At 40.1% G+C, this 15461-nt stretch overlaps 1 protein-coding gene across 1 annotated transcript; it reads right to left on the reverse strand.

The window, feature by feature from the left end:
* Positions 1-4805: 4805 nt before the first annotated feature.
* Positions 4806-13121, reverse strand: lfng (LFNG O-fucosylpeptide 3-beta-N-acetylglucosaminyltransferase). The gene is made up of 8 exons (XM_051106086.1): positions 12590-13121; positions 8149-8197; positions 7790-7892; positions 7551-7704; positions 7380-7465; positions 7107-7272; positions 6934-7019; positions 4806-6441 (listed from the first exon to the last, which is right to left on the reverse strand). Exons 1-8 carry the CDS (start codon positions 13001-13003, stop codon positions 6375-6377), a joined length of 1125 nt encoding a protein of 374 aa, XP_050962043.1. The 5' UTR covers positions 13004-13121; the 3' UTR covers positions 4806-6374.
* Positions 13122-15461: the final 2340 nt, after the last annotated feature.

The following is a 15461-nucleotide window of genomic DNA, read 5'->3' on the forward strand; positions in this document are numbered from 1 at the left end:
AAATGAGAATTTGGCACGGGGATGAGAACGGAAATGTATTCTGTTTCTAAAAGTTGGTTCTGTATGTTTGTCATACCAACCAGCTAAGTGGTTAGCAGAAGTCATTAATAAGCCCTTCAAGTTGATGAATGGCATGGATGTTTGGGTGTAGCTTACACATATATATCGCTCACTATGATTCTGAGGTCATAAGCAAGTTGTTTTGGTTATGGCACAGACAGCTTTGTTTATATGCCACACTAAAGACGTAATGTTTTGTGTACGGATGGGTTCCCGGTTTCTTTTAACTGATGACTATCTCAGCAGCATTTAGGCAGTTATCTTTCTTCCAGGCAGATTACTTTCTCTGGCTGGCTGCCCTGCTTGAGTGCTTTGCATAATTCAATCTCGCTCTCCACCTTGAATGTAAATGTAGTATTTAACCTAAACAAAAAGATGTTGGGCTTCCTGGAACGCAGACTTCAAGATGAATACCCGTAATCATAGGTTTGGCTTATTGCAGTACAGTGGGAGCAAACACATGCCCAAATGTGTCTGATGTCCTGGCTCTTGCAGACATGGTTTCTGACATCTGCAGCCACATATGACATATGAACTGTGTGAAGTCTGTGAAGAGGCTTTTGGGAGGGAGAAATATGATTCAGGATCATTGAAGGAAGTCTTTTTTTTGCAGCGGTTGATTTTGGGGTGATCCGTGTCTTAGATTTACCCTAAAGAATGCAGAAATCCCCTCAGACTCATGGGAAAACAGGCAGTCGCGGCTTAAGAATATAAACTCTCACACCATTAAAACAGGCACAGATGTGACTTAATAAAAACATGATTATGTTTGTTATAAGATCTTTGCGATCTGACTGGAATGTAAAAAATTGTGGTTTTAAAAGTATATTGAATAGTGTCATCGGGGTGTGGAATTGGTGTTTGTGGTTGAGTTCTCAAAATATGACCTCAGCCTGTTATTAATGTTGAAGGCATAAAAGGATTTGTATTATATTGCAATAACATTTACAACATTTCTGTTGTTGACATCCCATTTATGTGAAGGAATTCTTTGATCTAAAGCAATGAGTCTTCATAATGTATTAAGTCGTCCAAAGAAAAAAATCAAGCTTAATTTCTAGGCGTTTTCTATTTCTGCTGCGCATATTGATTCTGACTATGATGAGCACACTATATTCTTTCGCTGTTAACCTTTTTTAATGAGACTAGACGAGGTCAGAAAAGTAAGATGAAATTCTGATACCTTGCAATGTAAATCGAAGACCATATAAATAGCAGTTGTCACTCTATATCTCCAAATAATGTCTTAGTAAGAGTTTTATGATTGAATCTCTGTCGCTTTAATATGGATAAACCCAACGACTGGGATGTTTTGACCCAGTGGTTGAATTAAATGTTTAAACCAACCTTCTGGGTAGTTTTATTTAACTCAATTATTGCTTAAAAATGATTGTATTTCTTGCTTAAAAAAAAGATTCACATATAATGTACTTACCCCATTGTCATCCAAGATGTTCATGTCTTTCTTTCTTCAGTCGTAAAGAAATTATGTTTTTTGAGGAAAACATTTCAGCATTTTTCTCCATATAATGGACTGATATGGTGCCCCGATTTTGAACTTCCAAAATGCAGTTTAAGTGCGGCTTCAAACGATCCCAAATGCAGTTGTAAATGTTGGCCGAGAAAGAAGGGTCTTATCTACTGTAACGATTGGTTATATAAAACTAATACAATTTATATACTTTTTAATGTCAAACGCTCGTCTTGTCTTACTCTGCCTCTGTTTTTCCTGTTCATGACAGTTAGGGTATGTTGAAAAACTCCCATCTCATGTTCCCTCAACTTCAAAATCGTCCTATATCGCTGTTTGACCTTTTTTGTTAAGGGTGTTTGATCATCTTTTTTTCATGTTCACTTTGCAAAGACTGGGTCGGTACTTCTGCAGCGATGTAGGATGATTTTTAAATGATTTCTGAAGTTGAGGGAGAAAATACGATCTGAGTCTTTCGACATACCATAACTGTCTTGAGTCAGAATACACAGAGTTCATGGAGAGAAAGACAAGACGAGCGTTTGAGATTAAAAAGTATTTAAACTGTATTTTTTTTTTTAAGGAAAATAACCAATTGTTTCGCTAGATAAGACCCTTCTTCCTCATCTGGGATCGTTTACAACCGCATTTGGGATCGTTTGAAGCCGCATTTAAACTGCATTTTAGAAGTTCAAAATCAGGGCACCCTATCAGTCCGTTATATGGAGAAAAATGCACAAAATGTTTTCCTCAAAAACATAATTTCTGTATGACTGAAGAAAGAAAGACATGAACATCTTGGATGACAAGGGGGTGAGTACATTATATGTGAATGTTTGTTTTGGAAGTGGACTTCTCCCTTAAGAAAAAAAAATAATAAAAATTTAATAATAAACATTTTTTAATTGCTTATTAATAAATGTTCACCTTTTGATTATTGCTGATGCCTCTAGTAATCATGTGTCTGATTTTTAATTTACAACCTATTTTTGTTTAATTTTAAGCCAGCCATATAGCCATTTTTAACAATAATTGAGTTAAATAAAACTACCCAGAAGGTTGGGTTAAACATTTAAACATTTTACCTAGTGCTGGGTTGTATTTAACCCATCATTTTTTAGTGTGTGAGGTAAAACATTCAGTGTAATGCAATACAGTTATAATTGAGATGATTGGGAGCTTGATGTATCATATTTGATTTATACATGATTTTTCTAAAAAATGATTTATTGATAACCAAGCGAAAGTTGCTTCAGTCCAGTAAGTGTTTATCTGAAATGTTACAATATAAAACAATGTATGTTTATTTAATAAAAATTGTTAAAGATTTCACAGCAAAAAGATGACTACCACGACCTGAAAGTGGACATTTTTGGAATCGTCTCAGAAGTCTTTTAGACTTACTTACAGTTGAGGTCAGAAGTTTACATACACCTTGCAGAATCTGCAAATTGTTAATTATTTTACAAAAATAAGGGGAATCATATAAAATGCATGTTATTTTTTATTTAGTACTCACCTGAAAAAGATATTTCACATAAAGACATTTACATATAATCCTGAGAAGAGAAAATAGTTGAGCTTGTAAATATGACCCTGATTCTTAATGCTGTGTTGTTACCTGAATGATCCACAGCTGTGTTTTTTGTTTAGTGATAGTTGTTCATGAGTTCCCTGTTTGTCCTGAACGGTTAAACTGCTCGCTGTTCTTCAGAAAAATTCTTCAGGTCCCACAAATTCTTTGGTTTTTCAGTATGTTTGTGTATTTGAACCTTTTCCAACAATGACTGTATGATTTTGAGATCCATCTTTTCACACTGAGGACAACTGAGGGACTCATATACAACTATTACAGAAGGTTCAAACGCTCACTGATGCTCTAGAAGGAAAAACGCTGCTTTCAGAGCATTGCATTTTAAAATTTTAATTTTTGAATTTTAAATCAGGGTAAGGTTAACTTATTTTGTCTTCTGGGAAACATGTAAGTATCTTCTGTAGCTTCTGAAAGGCACTACTAAATATTATTTAGGCAAAATAAGAAAAAATTTACACACCATTCATTCTGTTGAATTCTGTTGAAAAGTTTTCACCCCCCAGCTTTTAATGCATAGTGTTTCCTTCTGATGCATCAGTGAGCATTTGAACCTTCTGTAATAGTTGCATATGAGCCCCTCAGTGTTAAAAGAAGAAGGGTTTTTCTTAAGAACAGCGAGCAGTTTAACTGTTTAGGACAAACAAGGGACTCATGAACAACTATCACTTAACAAAAAAACAGCTGTGTATCATTGAGGTAACAACACAGCATTAAGTATCAAGCGTATATAAACTTTAAACAGTGTCATTTTTATAAATTTAACTAATATTTTCTCTTGTGGACTACATGTAAACATCTATGTGAAATTCAGGTCAGTACTAAATAACAATAACATGCATTTTGTATGATTCCTTTGATTTTGTTAAAATATTTAACAATTTGCAGATTCTGCAAGGTGTATGTAAACTTTGGACTTCAACTGCATGCACTCATTTACCATTTAGAACAACTAAATTAAAACGTAAAATTAATATCCCACATCACAACGTTTTAATGTAGTGAAGCCATTCATTTAAAAACGGTCACATTTTGTTAAATTAACAGGGTGACACATTTTACCTTGCTCACCCCTATATACACCAGGCCTCAAATTATGTGACTATATAGTGTGTTGAAAGGCCCGGTAGTGTGGAAATGTTCTTTCCCATGGCAGTTGTTGTAGAATAATAAATTACGTGCGAGTGAGACTAAACTTTCAAGTGTGTTTCATTAATACTACAAGCAACGCAGAATGGGTCAGTGCCAGCACTCAAACCCCACAAGGGGCTGAGTTTGTTTTGCTTGCATGCTTCAGTAACAGTTCACAACAGTTTTGACAGAGTAAGAGACACTGGCCTCTGAACCTCTGTGGTCTGGCAGTGATTTTACACTAAATGATTGATGCAAGTTGTCTAACTTGAACTATAATAGAAAATGTGTCTTTTTTACTGTTTGCCTTAGATGTTGTTGAAAGGAGAAGTTCAACGAAAAATTAAAATTGTTATTGCATGTTTTTGTCTTCCATACGGTTAAAGTACATCAGTGCCCTAACACCATCTACATTCACTGTGGCTGGAAAAATATGTGATAAATGTGGTCTATGTTATTCATATGATACATTTGTGTGAGAAACAGACTAGAATTGACGTTTTGTAAATGTTTGAAAGATGTTGTGTGTTCGCTGAAAGAAAACTAACAACATTGCAGTAAAGATTCTTAGCGAATATGCTGCTTTATTTAAAAGCTGAATAGTGAATTACCAAGGCAGCCCATGGTAACAATATCAGGATTGTGATCCCTGAGAGGACAACATTTGAACAAAGAATCCAGATACTGGAATATAAATTACAGCCATTAGCAAAAATCAGAGCATTAAAAAACCTTTTAGAGCAATCATCAGAACTAGGTCTGATCCATAGGTGACCAAAATGCATATAATATCTAAACAATTATGTACAAATACAATTGTTTTAAAATGGCACAGTACATAAATACTGCTTTAAATTAAAATATACAGGCTCACCCAATATGGGTCATTCCCACAGAGAAACTGCAACTCTGTTGGGATCACTGTTGTTGCTCATGTAAAGCTCTCACTTAACATGTTTTGTATAGTTGGCATAGTGATGTCCAACTGTCAGCCGTGAAAACTGTGGCTCTAAGCCAGACTGCTCTGTGCAAAAGAGATCAGAGAACTCAGATCTGAGCTATAAACACGTCTTAAACTTTAGCTGCCATCTGTTTTAACAATGTACATTGTGTTGGCAGTGGCTGTGGTGCCAATTTATAAGAGTGAACGGCATTAGGCGATTGCTAGGAGATACTTTACTTGAGCAACCAACAGATATTTAAAACCAAGCTGTGCAACTCCCACTTCAGTACATCTTTGAGCAAAGCTAAACAATTATAATAATAAATCAAGCCAAAAAAATCTCATACGTATCTGCCAAAATTGTGTGAATGCATTGGCATTAAATAATAATATAAAGATCTAAAAATTTGGGCACTTGATACATTTTCACACAGCTTTAAGATAACAGTTCAATCACCATTAAATGCCCAGAGGATTTAGGGAAAAAAGTGCTCAATCCTCATACACCACAGATTAAAATAACCTGACAGCATATTTGGAAAATTTGCCTATTGCCAGCGCAAAATGTCTTAAAAAACTAACAGCAATAATAATTATAATAACACTGACATCAAAGAAACAAATTCGCAAAAATAATGGACCTTCATGTCGTTAAATTTGTCCGGAGTCCTTTAGAACTGATAATAAAGCACCCATGTTACTTATTTCCTCCGAATATTTCAATCAAACCTGAGGGAACGAAACATCCTGAACGGCATTTGGAGAGAATAAAATATAAAGTATGCACTAATCTGCTAATTCGAATTTTAAACTAAGCATATAAAGCTGGCAAAAGGCTTGGGTATACTAGAAAGTTACATTCTATGAGAATTGCAAATGGGATACAAGCAACAGTAATCACATAAAGCACAGTTGATTGCCTGCGAAGCTTGGCGCTGAAAGCGTCCTTCTGAAAGCCAGGTCCTTTGTAATGTCTGAGTTGGACAGGAAGCTCAGGCACCAGGCAGGAAGGAACTGTTTAAAGGCGGGCCGCACAGCAGCCCAGTATAACCACGGAAGGCCATGCGCCACTGCAGAGTAAACGCAGCGGCCGCACGGCCCAATACCACACTGGTCCCTCATGCCTTTCAGATACCGAGGCAGTGAGGGACGAGGATACAACAGAGGAGCCGGTCACCTTAATAGGCAACCTGAGGAGGGCACCAAGGCGTGTCTGGGTAAAGCAGACAGTGCACTGACTTGAACCTGAGGGAGCATAAAAAAAAGTAGAGGTTAGATTTGAACATGCATGCAAATTTTGATAAGAACAACATCCAAGTATGATCTAGAGCGTGGGTCTCCTAACTCGGTCCTGAGGGGACAATGTCCTTCAGAGTTTAGCTCCAACTTGCCTCAACACACCTGCCTAAAAGTTTCTGTCATGCCTAGACCTTGATTAGCTGGTTCAGGTGTGTTTAATTAAAGATTTAGCTATACTCAGTCCCTCCAGGACTGAGTTTGGAGACCCCTGATCTAGAGCAGAGGTCTTCAATCCTGCTCCTGGGGACCCACACTCCTGGAAAGTTTACTTCCAACCTGCTTCAGCACACCTGACTGTGTATTTTCAAGCCATTTCGAGCACCTTGATTGGCTGCTTCAGGTGCGTTTGACTGATTTGTAGCTAAACTCTTCAGGATAGTGGGTCCCCAGGAACAGGGCTGAAGACCTCTGATCTAGAGTGTTAAGAAATTGTCTTACCTGGATGGGTCCTCCTCAACAGAGAAAGCCCCTTTCATGTTGATGATATTCCTCTTGTTTTCAAACATTCCATAACTCAATGTAATCTAAATGAAATGACATTAAACACAGCATTAATACCACGTACTGCATTTTATAGAACTAAAATGTGTCTCACCTAAAAAGTTCCTCACCTGTTTGTGTACTTCTGATTTGGACACCTGTTGGAGGTTCTCCAAGTGTGAGTGGAACAAGCTGCTTCGGGTCAAAGAGACCCCAAGAACTGACTCGATGATGTAGCCGATGGTGCAGTCATCAGGAAGACGGATCTTCTCGGCAGTGTTCATGAAATGGCCACCACTGTCATAAAAAGAATAAAGTATGTAAAAAAAAAAAGTCTACTATCATCTTCAAACAGTGATTATGTTCTTAGACGCTGCATTAGGATAGTTGAGAGCTTTTTGCACCTTGCCCAGGGGCTCATCTTCAAAGCTAGTCCACGGCTGACGCAGAAGCCTGCACCTCCCGTAGCAAACCAGAAATTGACAGGTCTCTGGAATGGACAAACGAAAACATCAGTTTGTATTCCTAACACTCCTTTTTATCTTTAAAAAAGTTGGATACTTTTGACCACCTACCATCTTGTTGTCCCCAAGTCTTTCTGTGGCCTCAATTGGCCTGTCCAAGCTGGGTTTCCCAATGTACATGTCCTGAGTGTGAGGGTAGTTGGACAGCAACTTCACTAGTGTCTTCACGTTCACATAGTTGTCATCATCTACATGACAGAACCACCTAAACCAGACAAAGATATCTTTAGAACATTCCATATGGTTTGCTTTGACACTAAAACAAGTACTTAATGCAATGCAATGCTTACTTTTTTCCAGACTCGATGAACTTGTCGTATTCAACAGCCATCTTGCAGGACAGAGCCTGGCGGCTGTGGGCAGCAGAGCAGTTGGTGTTGATAGCATGGCTTCCTGTGTGAACAAGAGGACAGATACTATGTCAATGCTCATGTAATACTCCACTTATGTCTATCACTTGAGAAATGGCAATTATCTAAGAGGTCAGGTGACTCTGCATGCGCCCTAATACCATCTTCCCCCAAGAGCCCGGCTGCCTTTAACTAACCACAAGATTTTTAAGAGGATTAGAAGGCTGAGTCCAAACTATGTGCATATCAAAGTGGGAATGTCTAGCCTTGTGACTTCTGCTTGAGGAAGCCGCACTCACCGATTTTCTTCTTCAGTTCCTCATCTTCGCCATCCGTGAAGATATATGTCTGCGAAAACAAGACAAAGCCTGGTTAGCTCTATCAATGGAGTCACACAAGTTCATCAATGAATCACTGCGCTAGAGCAAAGACGAAACAGGAATTGGCGCGTTTCAAATTGGAATCATGTGTCTTCGAGAGCTATTTATTCCAAGCGGACTGATTAGGAACCATTGTCTGGGTTTTACGCCATGGAAAACTCAGCAAGTTAAACAAGCCAAACTCTACCCCCCAAAATAAAGGCCCCTTGTTCTTGTTGTCAATCTCTCCATGGCAACTGCTCCGCACCCCAAAGCATCCAGGGCCCAGAACAAAGCAGGGAGCAGACCACCCCACTTACCCCCACCACCCCCAACACTCCACCCCCATTCCACTGCCCCTGACCACCTCCCAAGTCTTTCCATTCCTCATCCCTCTATCCACTTCAAGAAGGAATGGCCAAGTCATCTGGAAGAAAAGAAAGAAGCACCAGGTCCCATTCTCCCAGACATACTCGAATTGATGAATATACATTCACATCAGCGTGCATTCGCTGACGTCTGACCCCTCAGGGTTTTGTTAACGTTAAAATAGAAGGGGTGGGATTAGGAGCTCATTGTGAAAGATAAGACAGAGCAGGTGCAAGGCGGCAGCCCCAGCTCAAAGGAACCATTGAGGAGAAGACGCCACACGCCTCAGACACACTGATGAAAAGGCGGCGTGCCCCTGGCCATGCACTAGCGTTAACCTGTTTACTTTCCACCTCAGGTGAGACAGCACCTGCCACCCGCCGCCTTATCACAGCCACGTGTCTGAACAGGTCAACCTGCCCACGCCCAACTGGCCTTGAACATGCACACCTACGTTCTCTTATGAGCTTCAGCTGTTTTGTGATCTTTATCTCAACAGTGAAGTCGTTTTTTGTTGCCTTTCAAATGCCAGCACGCACACACGTGGACTCGTTCCCCCTTTTCACAGTCGCATTTTTTGGAATGTTCAAACATTGCCAGATAATGTTTGATTGGTTTGCAGAACAAACTCTGAGCAGATGTTTAGCGCAGCACTCTGGGGCCAAGGCCCAAGGCCGATGTTTGTTCAGGGAGGGCAGGCGGTTGGACCGGGTAAAGGATCAGAGGCTGGCGCTGTTTGCGTAGAGTTCCGCTGAAAGGACAGACTAATCACACAGGCAGCTGCCAAGGCAGACTGGGCACTGACAGAGAGAGAAACCTCAGAGCTGATTAGTGCATTACAATGTGTGTGTGTGGCCGCTCACCCCCAACCCTGCTCCCACTGTCCCTATGCATGAGGACAATGAGGAGTGGGTAAAGCCATCACTGGGTAAATCCTACATATGTTTGCCTGGATTTGCATACAGCTGCAGTGGTTAACTAAAGAGAGGCCTCTCGTGGCACATGGCTTTGTTTCTCGGTTTCCCTTTTATTGAAGATACTGTGAGTCAAAATGACCCTTTTGTGGTTGCTTTCATAAATGTCAAGTCTTTTCTTCAAAATGCACTTTTCCCAGCATCGGCACACAAGAAAGGACGAGGGTTTTTTGGAGTTCTGATGAGCGGGCAGAGATTGGTAGGGTTTCCCACCCCACTAAAGGGGAAGGTCTGGCATAGGGCAGGGTGAGCGTGGAGCCTGGCTGTCTGTCTCCATCTACCCGGGAAGGAAGTGGAGAGATGTTACTCCCTCTATTAAACACCAAACAGCCCTGCTCCCTCTACCTGTGCCAATCAGAGCCCAGAAACTTGCACAGACTCGTGCCACAGCAGATCTGCACTGCTTTCACTGTCTAGTCTTCAACCCAGAGAAGCTACTGCCACAAACAGTGAGTTAAGTATTTCAGACAGAGATAATGAGGTTGGTCATGGTATTTCATTTGCGTCGAGCAAGTGTGCATTTGATCTGAATGGCATTTGCTAGCTATCTGTGTAACTGGACACCGGATACCGCAGACACGGCACAGGCTGTTCTCTCATTGTTGTGAATTTCTCTCGCTGGGGAAGCTGCATTGTTCCAGGGGGGAAATTTGAAGAAACAGCGGAAGCCAGAAGCTGCAGCGTGAACAATTCAAAGTGAGGCAGATCTGACTGAAAAGAATAACACTATTCAAGAGTCCTGACTCATCAAGTTGAGACAATTACAAAGCATGCTTTTAATAATCAGAAACAAGTGCTCAGAAAGCAACTAGGGTTTCATTCTCTTAGAAAAATACTGATAATTCCAGTGTATTAACTAAGCTAGGGGAGCCTCTAGCTGACCGTGACTAACTCTAAACAAAGACAAGATAGTTTCCCACCAAGAAGAGCCACAGGCTGCCGTGAGTGTCAACAGCAGGCACAGATTGGATCTACTCTCAGTGTTTACATGTAAACAGCCCAAGACAGTGAGCTGTTCATCACCCATCAAGGCAACACCTGAAGCAGGTAAGCGGGTTGGAAAGAACCTTCCTACACAAGTTTCTAACCCCTATGAACACGTTCACAGTGTCGGTCATGCATCATCTCACTTGACATATGTGACAGAGTTCCCATGCTGTGGGTCTAACAATGCCAAACACTTGTCTGGTGCCAGCCATTGTGGCAAGCGGCCAAACGGTACACCGGAGTCCTTGGGATAATCCCCGGCCGTTCAGTTGACAATAACTGGGATTTAACGTACTCAGGTGTTGCATGGATGAATGTAAGAATAATTTGAGAGCGGCTCTCCGTGTGCACATGTTGAGAATGCAAGGATTCATATAGCTGGCATTAGAGCCATCTTTTGTTCTTTGAGACCCAGCCACCTGGCACTCATTCTCCAGGAACTCCCCCTTGTATTCTGGGCTGCGCTGGTCTTTTATGTCTGCGCTGCTCCCCACCAGCTGCTGCTATTAATCCCTGCTGTTAACTCTCTCTTCTGTGGGTTAACTTCCATCAACTCCTGTACTGAGCAAACTTTGTCTTAGTTCTCACTCTCACCTATCATTTTAGCTGGATAGTGAAAGACAAATCTGAGCTGACTGAATGAGTACAGAGGCTACAGTGGTCTGATTTAAATTTCCACTTTCCACATGCTTTGAAACGTCACAAACATAATGTTCTTTGTGACGCTGCGAGCACATAAAAGTGTTGCTATGGCTGTGTCATATTCAAATGACAATAATAAAAGCCCTCGTCTAAGGTGTGAGCAAAACTGATTGTGACAGAGCCCCGAGGCAAATTAAACAGACTTTTGCAAAATGTATGAGCAACTACTCTAGGTGGTGGATAAAATCACTTTGACTGCTCTTCGCTCGCTGATGTCCATGTGCCGCAAGTGCTTTTGTGCTGGCTGCAAAAGAGGCCTGTTTCTCAGAGCTGTATTTTCATACTGTGAGCCACTCGGCATGCCGCTGAAAAGCCTTCCCTTGCCTATAGATGCTGTCCCTTTGTGCCCCCCAGCATCTCCATAACGAAGACTCTCTTTTCCCACCGCTTGGGTAGCTTGACCCAGCCTCTGCTCCAGATCCCCAGTTCCCATGGAGAGTGGGAGACAAGGGGCTGGCAAAGCTTTTCTTTCCCCCTTCAGAAAGACGCTTTGTTAGTGCTGAGAAGGGGACAGCTCTGAAGCCGCTGCTGTGATGCATCCTTAGCTCTGGCGTATTCACGGGGACACCCCAAACAATGGAGCTGGAGGGGAGAAAGGGGGGAACCTACAGCCACCCATTGCTCTGTGTGCAGCACAGCAATTGCTACAGACAGCACTATGCATCTGAGTTTTATAATGTGGTTTTTAATATGCCAGGCAGATATAAATTGATTTTTAGTCTCTTAATAACAATGTACAACATTTGTATGTTTTGTGGTCCTGCTAGTATTAATACTATAGATTAGCTGATAATAGGTTTAACCAGCTTTTATTTTTTTTACTGTTATGCACACATTTATTAACATGTATACTAATAAATGCCATCATTCAGAGGGTTTCTAAAGAGGAACACCATTATACCACTGTGTTCAACAGGAAACAACAATGTTCACAGGTAAAGTGACTTAATGTAAGTCACAAAGATGACAATAAACTTGCAACCATATTTTAGCTATATTTAAATGTATCCATTTATGTGTCAGTTACTGGCCAGTTAAACAAACATAAGCTGTATTGCTAGTGAAAAAGCAATACTGATCCATCTCCAATTAATACTACTGACTTTAATTACATAAATTTTTAACAAAGAAAGTAATAATGTAAATGGATTTCAATCACTCGGAAAAATATGAAAATGAACTCAATTCATAGCTAAAAGTGGCAAAAGGTTTTGCAACGGAAAGTGTACACCATTTATCATTATTATCACGACAAAAAAAAAATCCCCTTTGTTTCCGGCTGGTAAAATATGTAACCAAAGAGTGCAACAAGTTATGCAAACAGTTTGCAACATTGTAAACACACATACCTGCTGCATGTTTCTGGATATCCAGGTGTCTAGCAGTAGATCCAGTCTGGAGCGGTGAAACTTCTTAGTGGTCTTCACTGCGATGAAGATGTCATCCGCGCTGATGTCCTCAGCAGGCGGCGCGTCTGTCGTCGCTCCGGACGCCTCGGTGGGCTTATCCGCTTCCCTCCTGCTGCGGGTCAGCTTGGAAAAATAGGCAGAGAATCCTTTCTTTCCATTCTGCTCAGGCTGAGCTCCATCATCAGCCTCTGAGTCCCCCAGACTCTGGAGCGAACGCAAGCCGACCTCAATCTCGTTCTGCATCCCGTCCATCTGAATCCGCTGATGCTGCGACAGAAATAACAGTAGCGCCAGACAGGTGACGGTCGCTCCCGCGAGGGAGAGCACAGCTTTCCTCCCGTACGTTTTCGACATGTTTATTAAACTCTAAGAGAAGGACGCTCTCTTTGTGATACACACAGCATTAATCTAAACCTCCCTCCGATAGCCTACTCTAAAAAACATGCGTGACATCTGACTGTAACATAGTAGCGCTGAGAGTCTCCTCATTGTGACTCGGAGGGGCTTTTATAAACTGCCCACAGCATTGGTTACGCCCAGTGGGCGGGGCATTGATGGCTATTGTGCTGTGGGAACCGCAGAGAGACTGTCAATAGGAGGACGCGTTAAAGGACAGCAGGCGAGGGACAAAGTTGGGGGAGGGTGAAGAGCCCAAACAGGCATAAACATTTTCAAAGAACATACTCTTTTAAAACAAACTGTGTATGCGTGTGCTATAATCACTGTTAACTGCATGTTTGGCATTATCAGGAGCTGGGCTGGACATGGCATTTGTGACCCTGGACCACAAAACCAGTCTTAAGTAGCACTGGTATATTTGTAGCAATAGCAAAAATACATGGGTTAAATGTATCGATTTTTCTTTTTTGCCAAACATTATTAGTATTTTAAGTAAAGATCATGTTCCATGAAGATATTTTGTAAATTTCCTACCGTAAATATATCAAAATTTAATTTTTGATTAGTAATATGCATTGTCAAGAACTACTTAATTTAGAAAGATTTAAAGACACAATTTTCTATCTTTTTTTAAAACTTTTTTTTTAACTTTTTTTTTTTAAGAAAATTAGGATGTAATTATGGAAGCTGTTTCCGCCATGAATAAAAAAAAAAAAAAAATTTAATCTCACAATTCTGACTTTTTTTTCGCAATTGCGTGTTTTAAAGTCAGAATTGCGAGACGTAAACTCGCAATTCTGAGAAAATAAAGTCGTAATTCTGACTTTATTTCTCAGAATTGCGAGTTTATATCTCACAATTGGGACTTTATAACATGCAATTGCAAGTTTTTAAGTCAGAATTCTGAGATATAAACTCAAAATTCTGAGAACATGTTCTTTTTTCCCTCAAGACTTTATAACTCGCAATTGCGAGTTTATATCTCACAATTCTGAGAAAAAAAGTCAGAACTGTGAGAAAAAAAAGTCAGAATTTAGCGTTTTTCTGTCATTTTTTATCTTGCAATTCTGACTTTATTTCTCTGAATTGTTTATATCATGCAATTAGGAGAAAAAAGTCTGAATTGTGAGTTTATATTTCGCAATTGTATCTTTATTTCTCAGAACTGCGACTTTATTTTTCAGAATTGCAGGGTTATATCACAATGCTGACTTTATAACATGTAATTGCGAGTTTATTAAAGTTAATTAATTAATTAATTCAAAAGTAAGCATTGAATAATTAGTTTATTGCTGTCTTATATTACAGCATAGAGTACGTTTATTGTGCTTTTTCAATCTCTTTAAATTTCATTATAAATCTGATTAAAAAGTAAATATGGCAGACATTATGACAAGCTAAATAGACTAAGTGTGTTTTTTATATATATAATGATTTAAAGACTTTTTATAAGAACTTGACGGTCACAATACAAAAATTGTCCCATAAACACACATTAGTTTGTTAATGCAATTAATAATGCTGTTTTTTGTTTGTTTGTTTGTTTGTCACAGGGTGAAAATTGATCTCTACATGTTTCTGTTAGATATACCTATGAAGAATAAGACTACTCACATCAAGTACCAGCTATTTCTCAATGTCACCATTCAAATCAAGCTCACAATGATGGCGCGCTCCAGTCAATCCACGGCAGCTGACCTCGTGAGGCCTTCAAACAACCGCGTGTTCCTTCTGCTTGCTTTAAAATGGCGCCTCTTCTGCGTTGAAGAGCCTGTTGAGCTGAGAGCACGACCCTGGCCGTGACTTCCAGCTGACAGCTCGGCAACTGCTGGTGACAGACTTAAATGCTTTAGATCCTACTTCTAGCCCTCTCAACAGCTTGCCTTCAAACAAGCGGCAGTCAGACACTACATTTAAGTCCTCACTTCCAAGACAGGCTGAACAGCTGAGATGTTCTTGGGGTTTTTTGATAAAAGAGATAATTAACACCCAGTAAATGGTCAGTTGGAATATATCATTAAGGGTCCCTTTACATGACAATGCTTAAATGTTTTCAGCAAAAAATTGAAAACTTTTTATGCATTTTGTCTTGCATGTTTTGGGGACTGAAAATGCATAATTTTTCACATTTTTTCCAAACTGCAAGTTTTTGAAAATGCCACTGTTATCATTTCCGCGTAAATACCCAAAACGGGAATTTTTTTAAACGGTAATGGTGACATGCTCAATATGTGTCGATTTCAAAGGCAAGTGCGAACAAACAGCACACCAACTACTGGCCTGGCATAGGTAGTACAGCGTTTTTGGCAGTTTTCGCAAATATGTGTAAACACAAATCATTTGAAAACATTGTCGTGTATAAGTGAAACTTTTTAAAAACGCCTAAGAATCTAACAAAAAGTTGAGCTCCTTC

This window comes from Labeo rohita, chromosome 3 (assembly GCF_022985175.1).
Source record: "Labeo rohita strain BAU-BD-2019 chromosome 3, IGBB_LRoh.1.0, whole genome shotgun sequence".
Taxonomy (NCBI): Eukaryota; Metazoa; Chordata; class Actinopteri; order Cypriniformes; family Cyprinidae; genus Labeo; species Labeo rohita.

Bases quoted from the DNA above. Each gene is read 5' to 3' on its own strand.
- lfng (XM_051106086.1), bottom strand. From the start codon at position 13,003: ATGTCGAAAACGTACGGGAGGAAAGCTGTGCTCTCCCTCGCGGGAGCG. The intron at 7,893-8,148 runs GTGAGTGCGGCT...TTGTTCACACAG, and splicing joins GGAACTGAAGAAGAAAATCG to GAAGCCATGCTATCAACACC. The intron at 7,466-7,550 runs GTAGGTGGTCAA...TGTCCATTCCAG, and splicing joins GACTTGGGGACAACAAGATG to AGACCTGTCAATTTCTGGTT.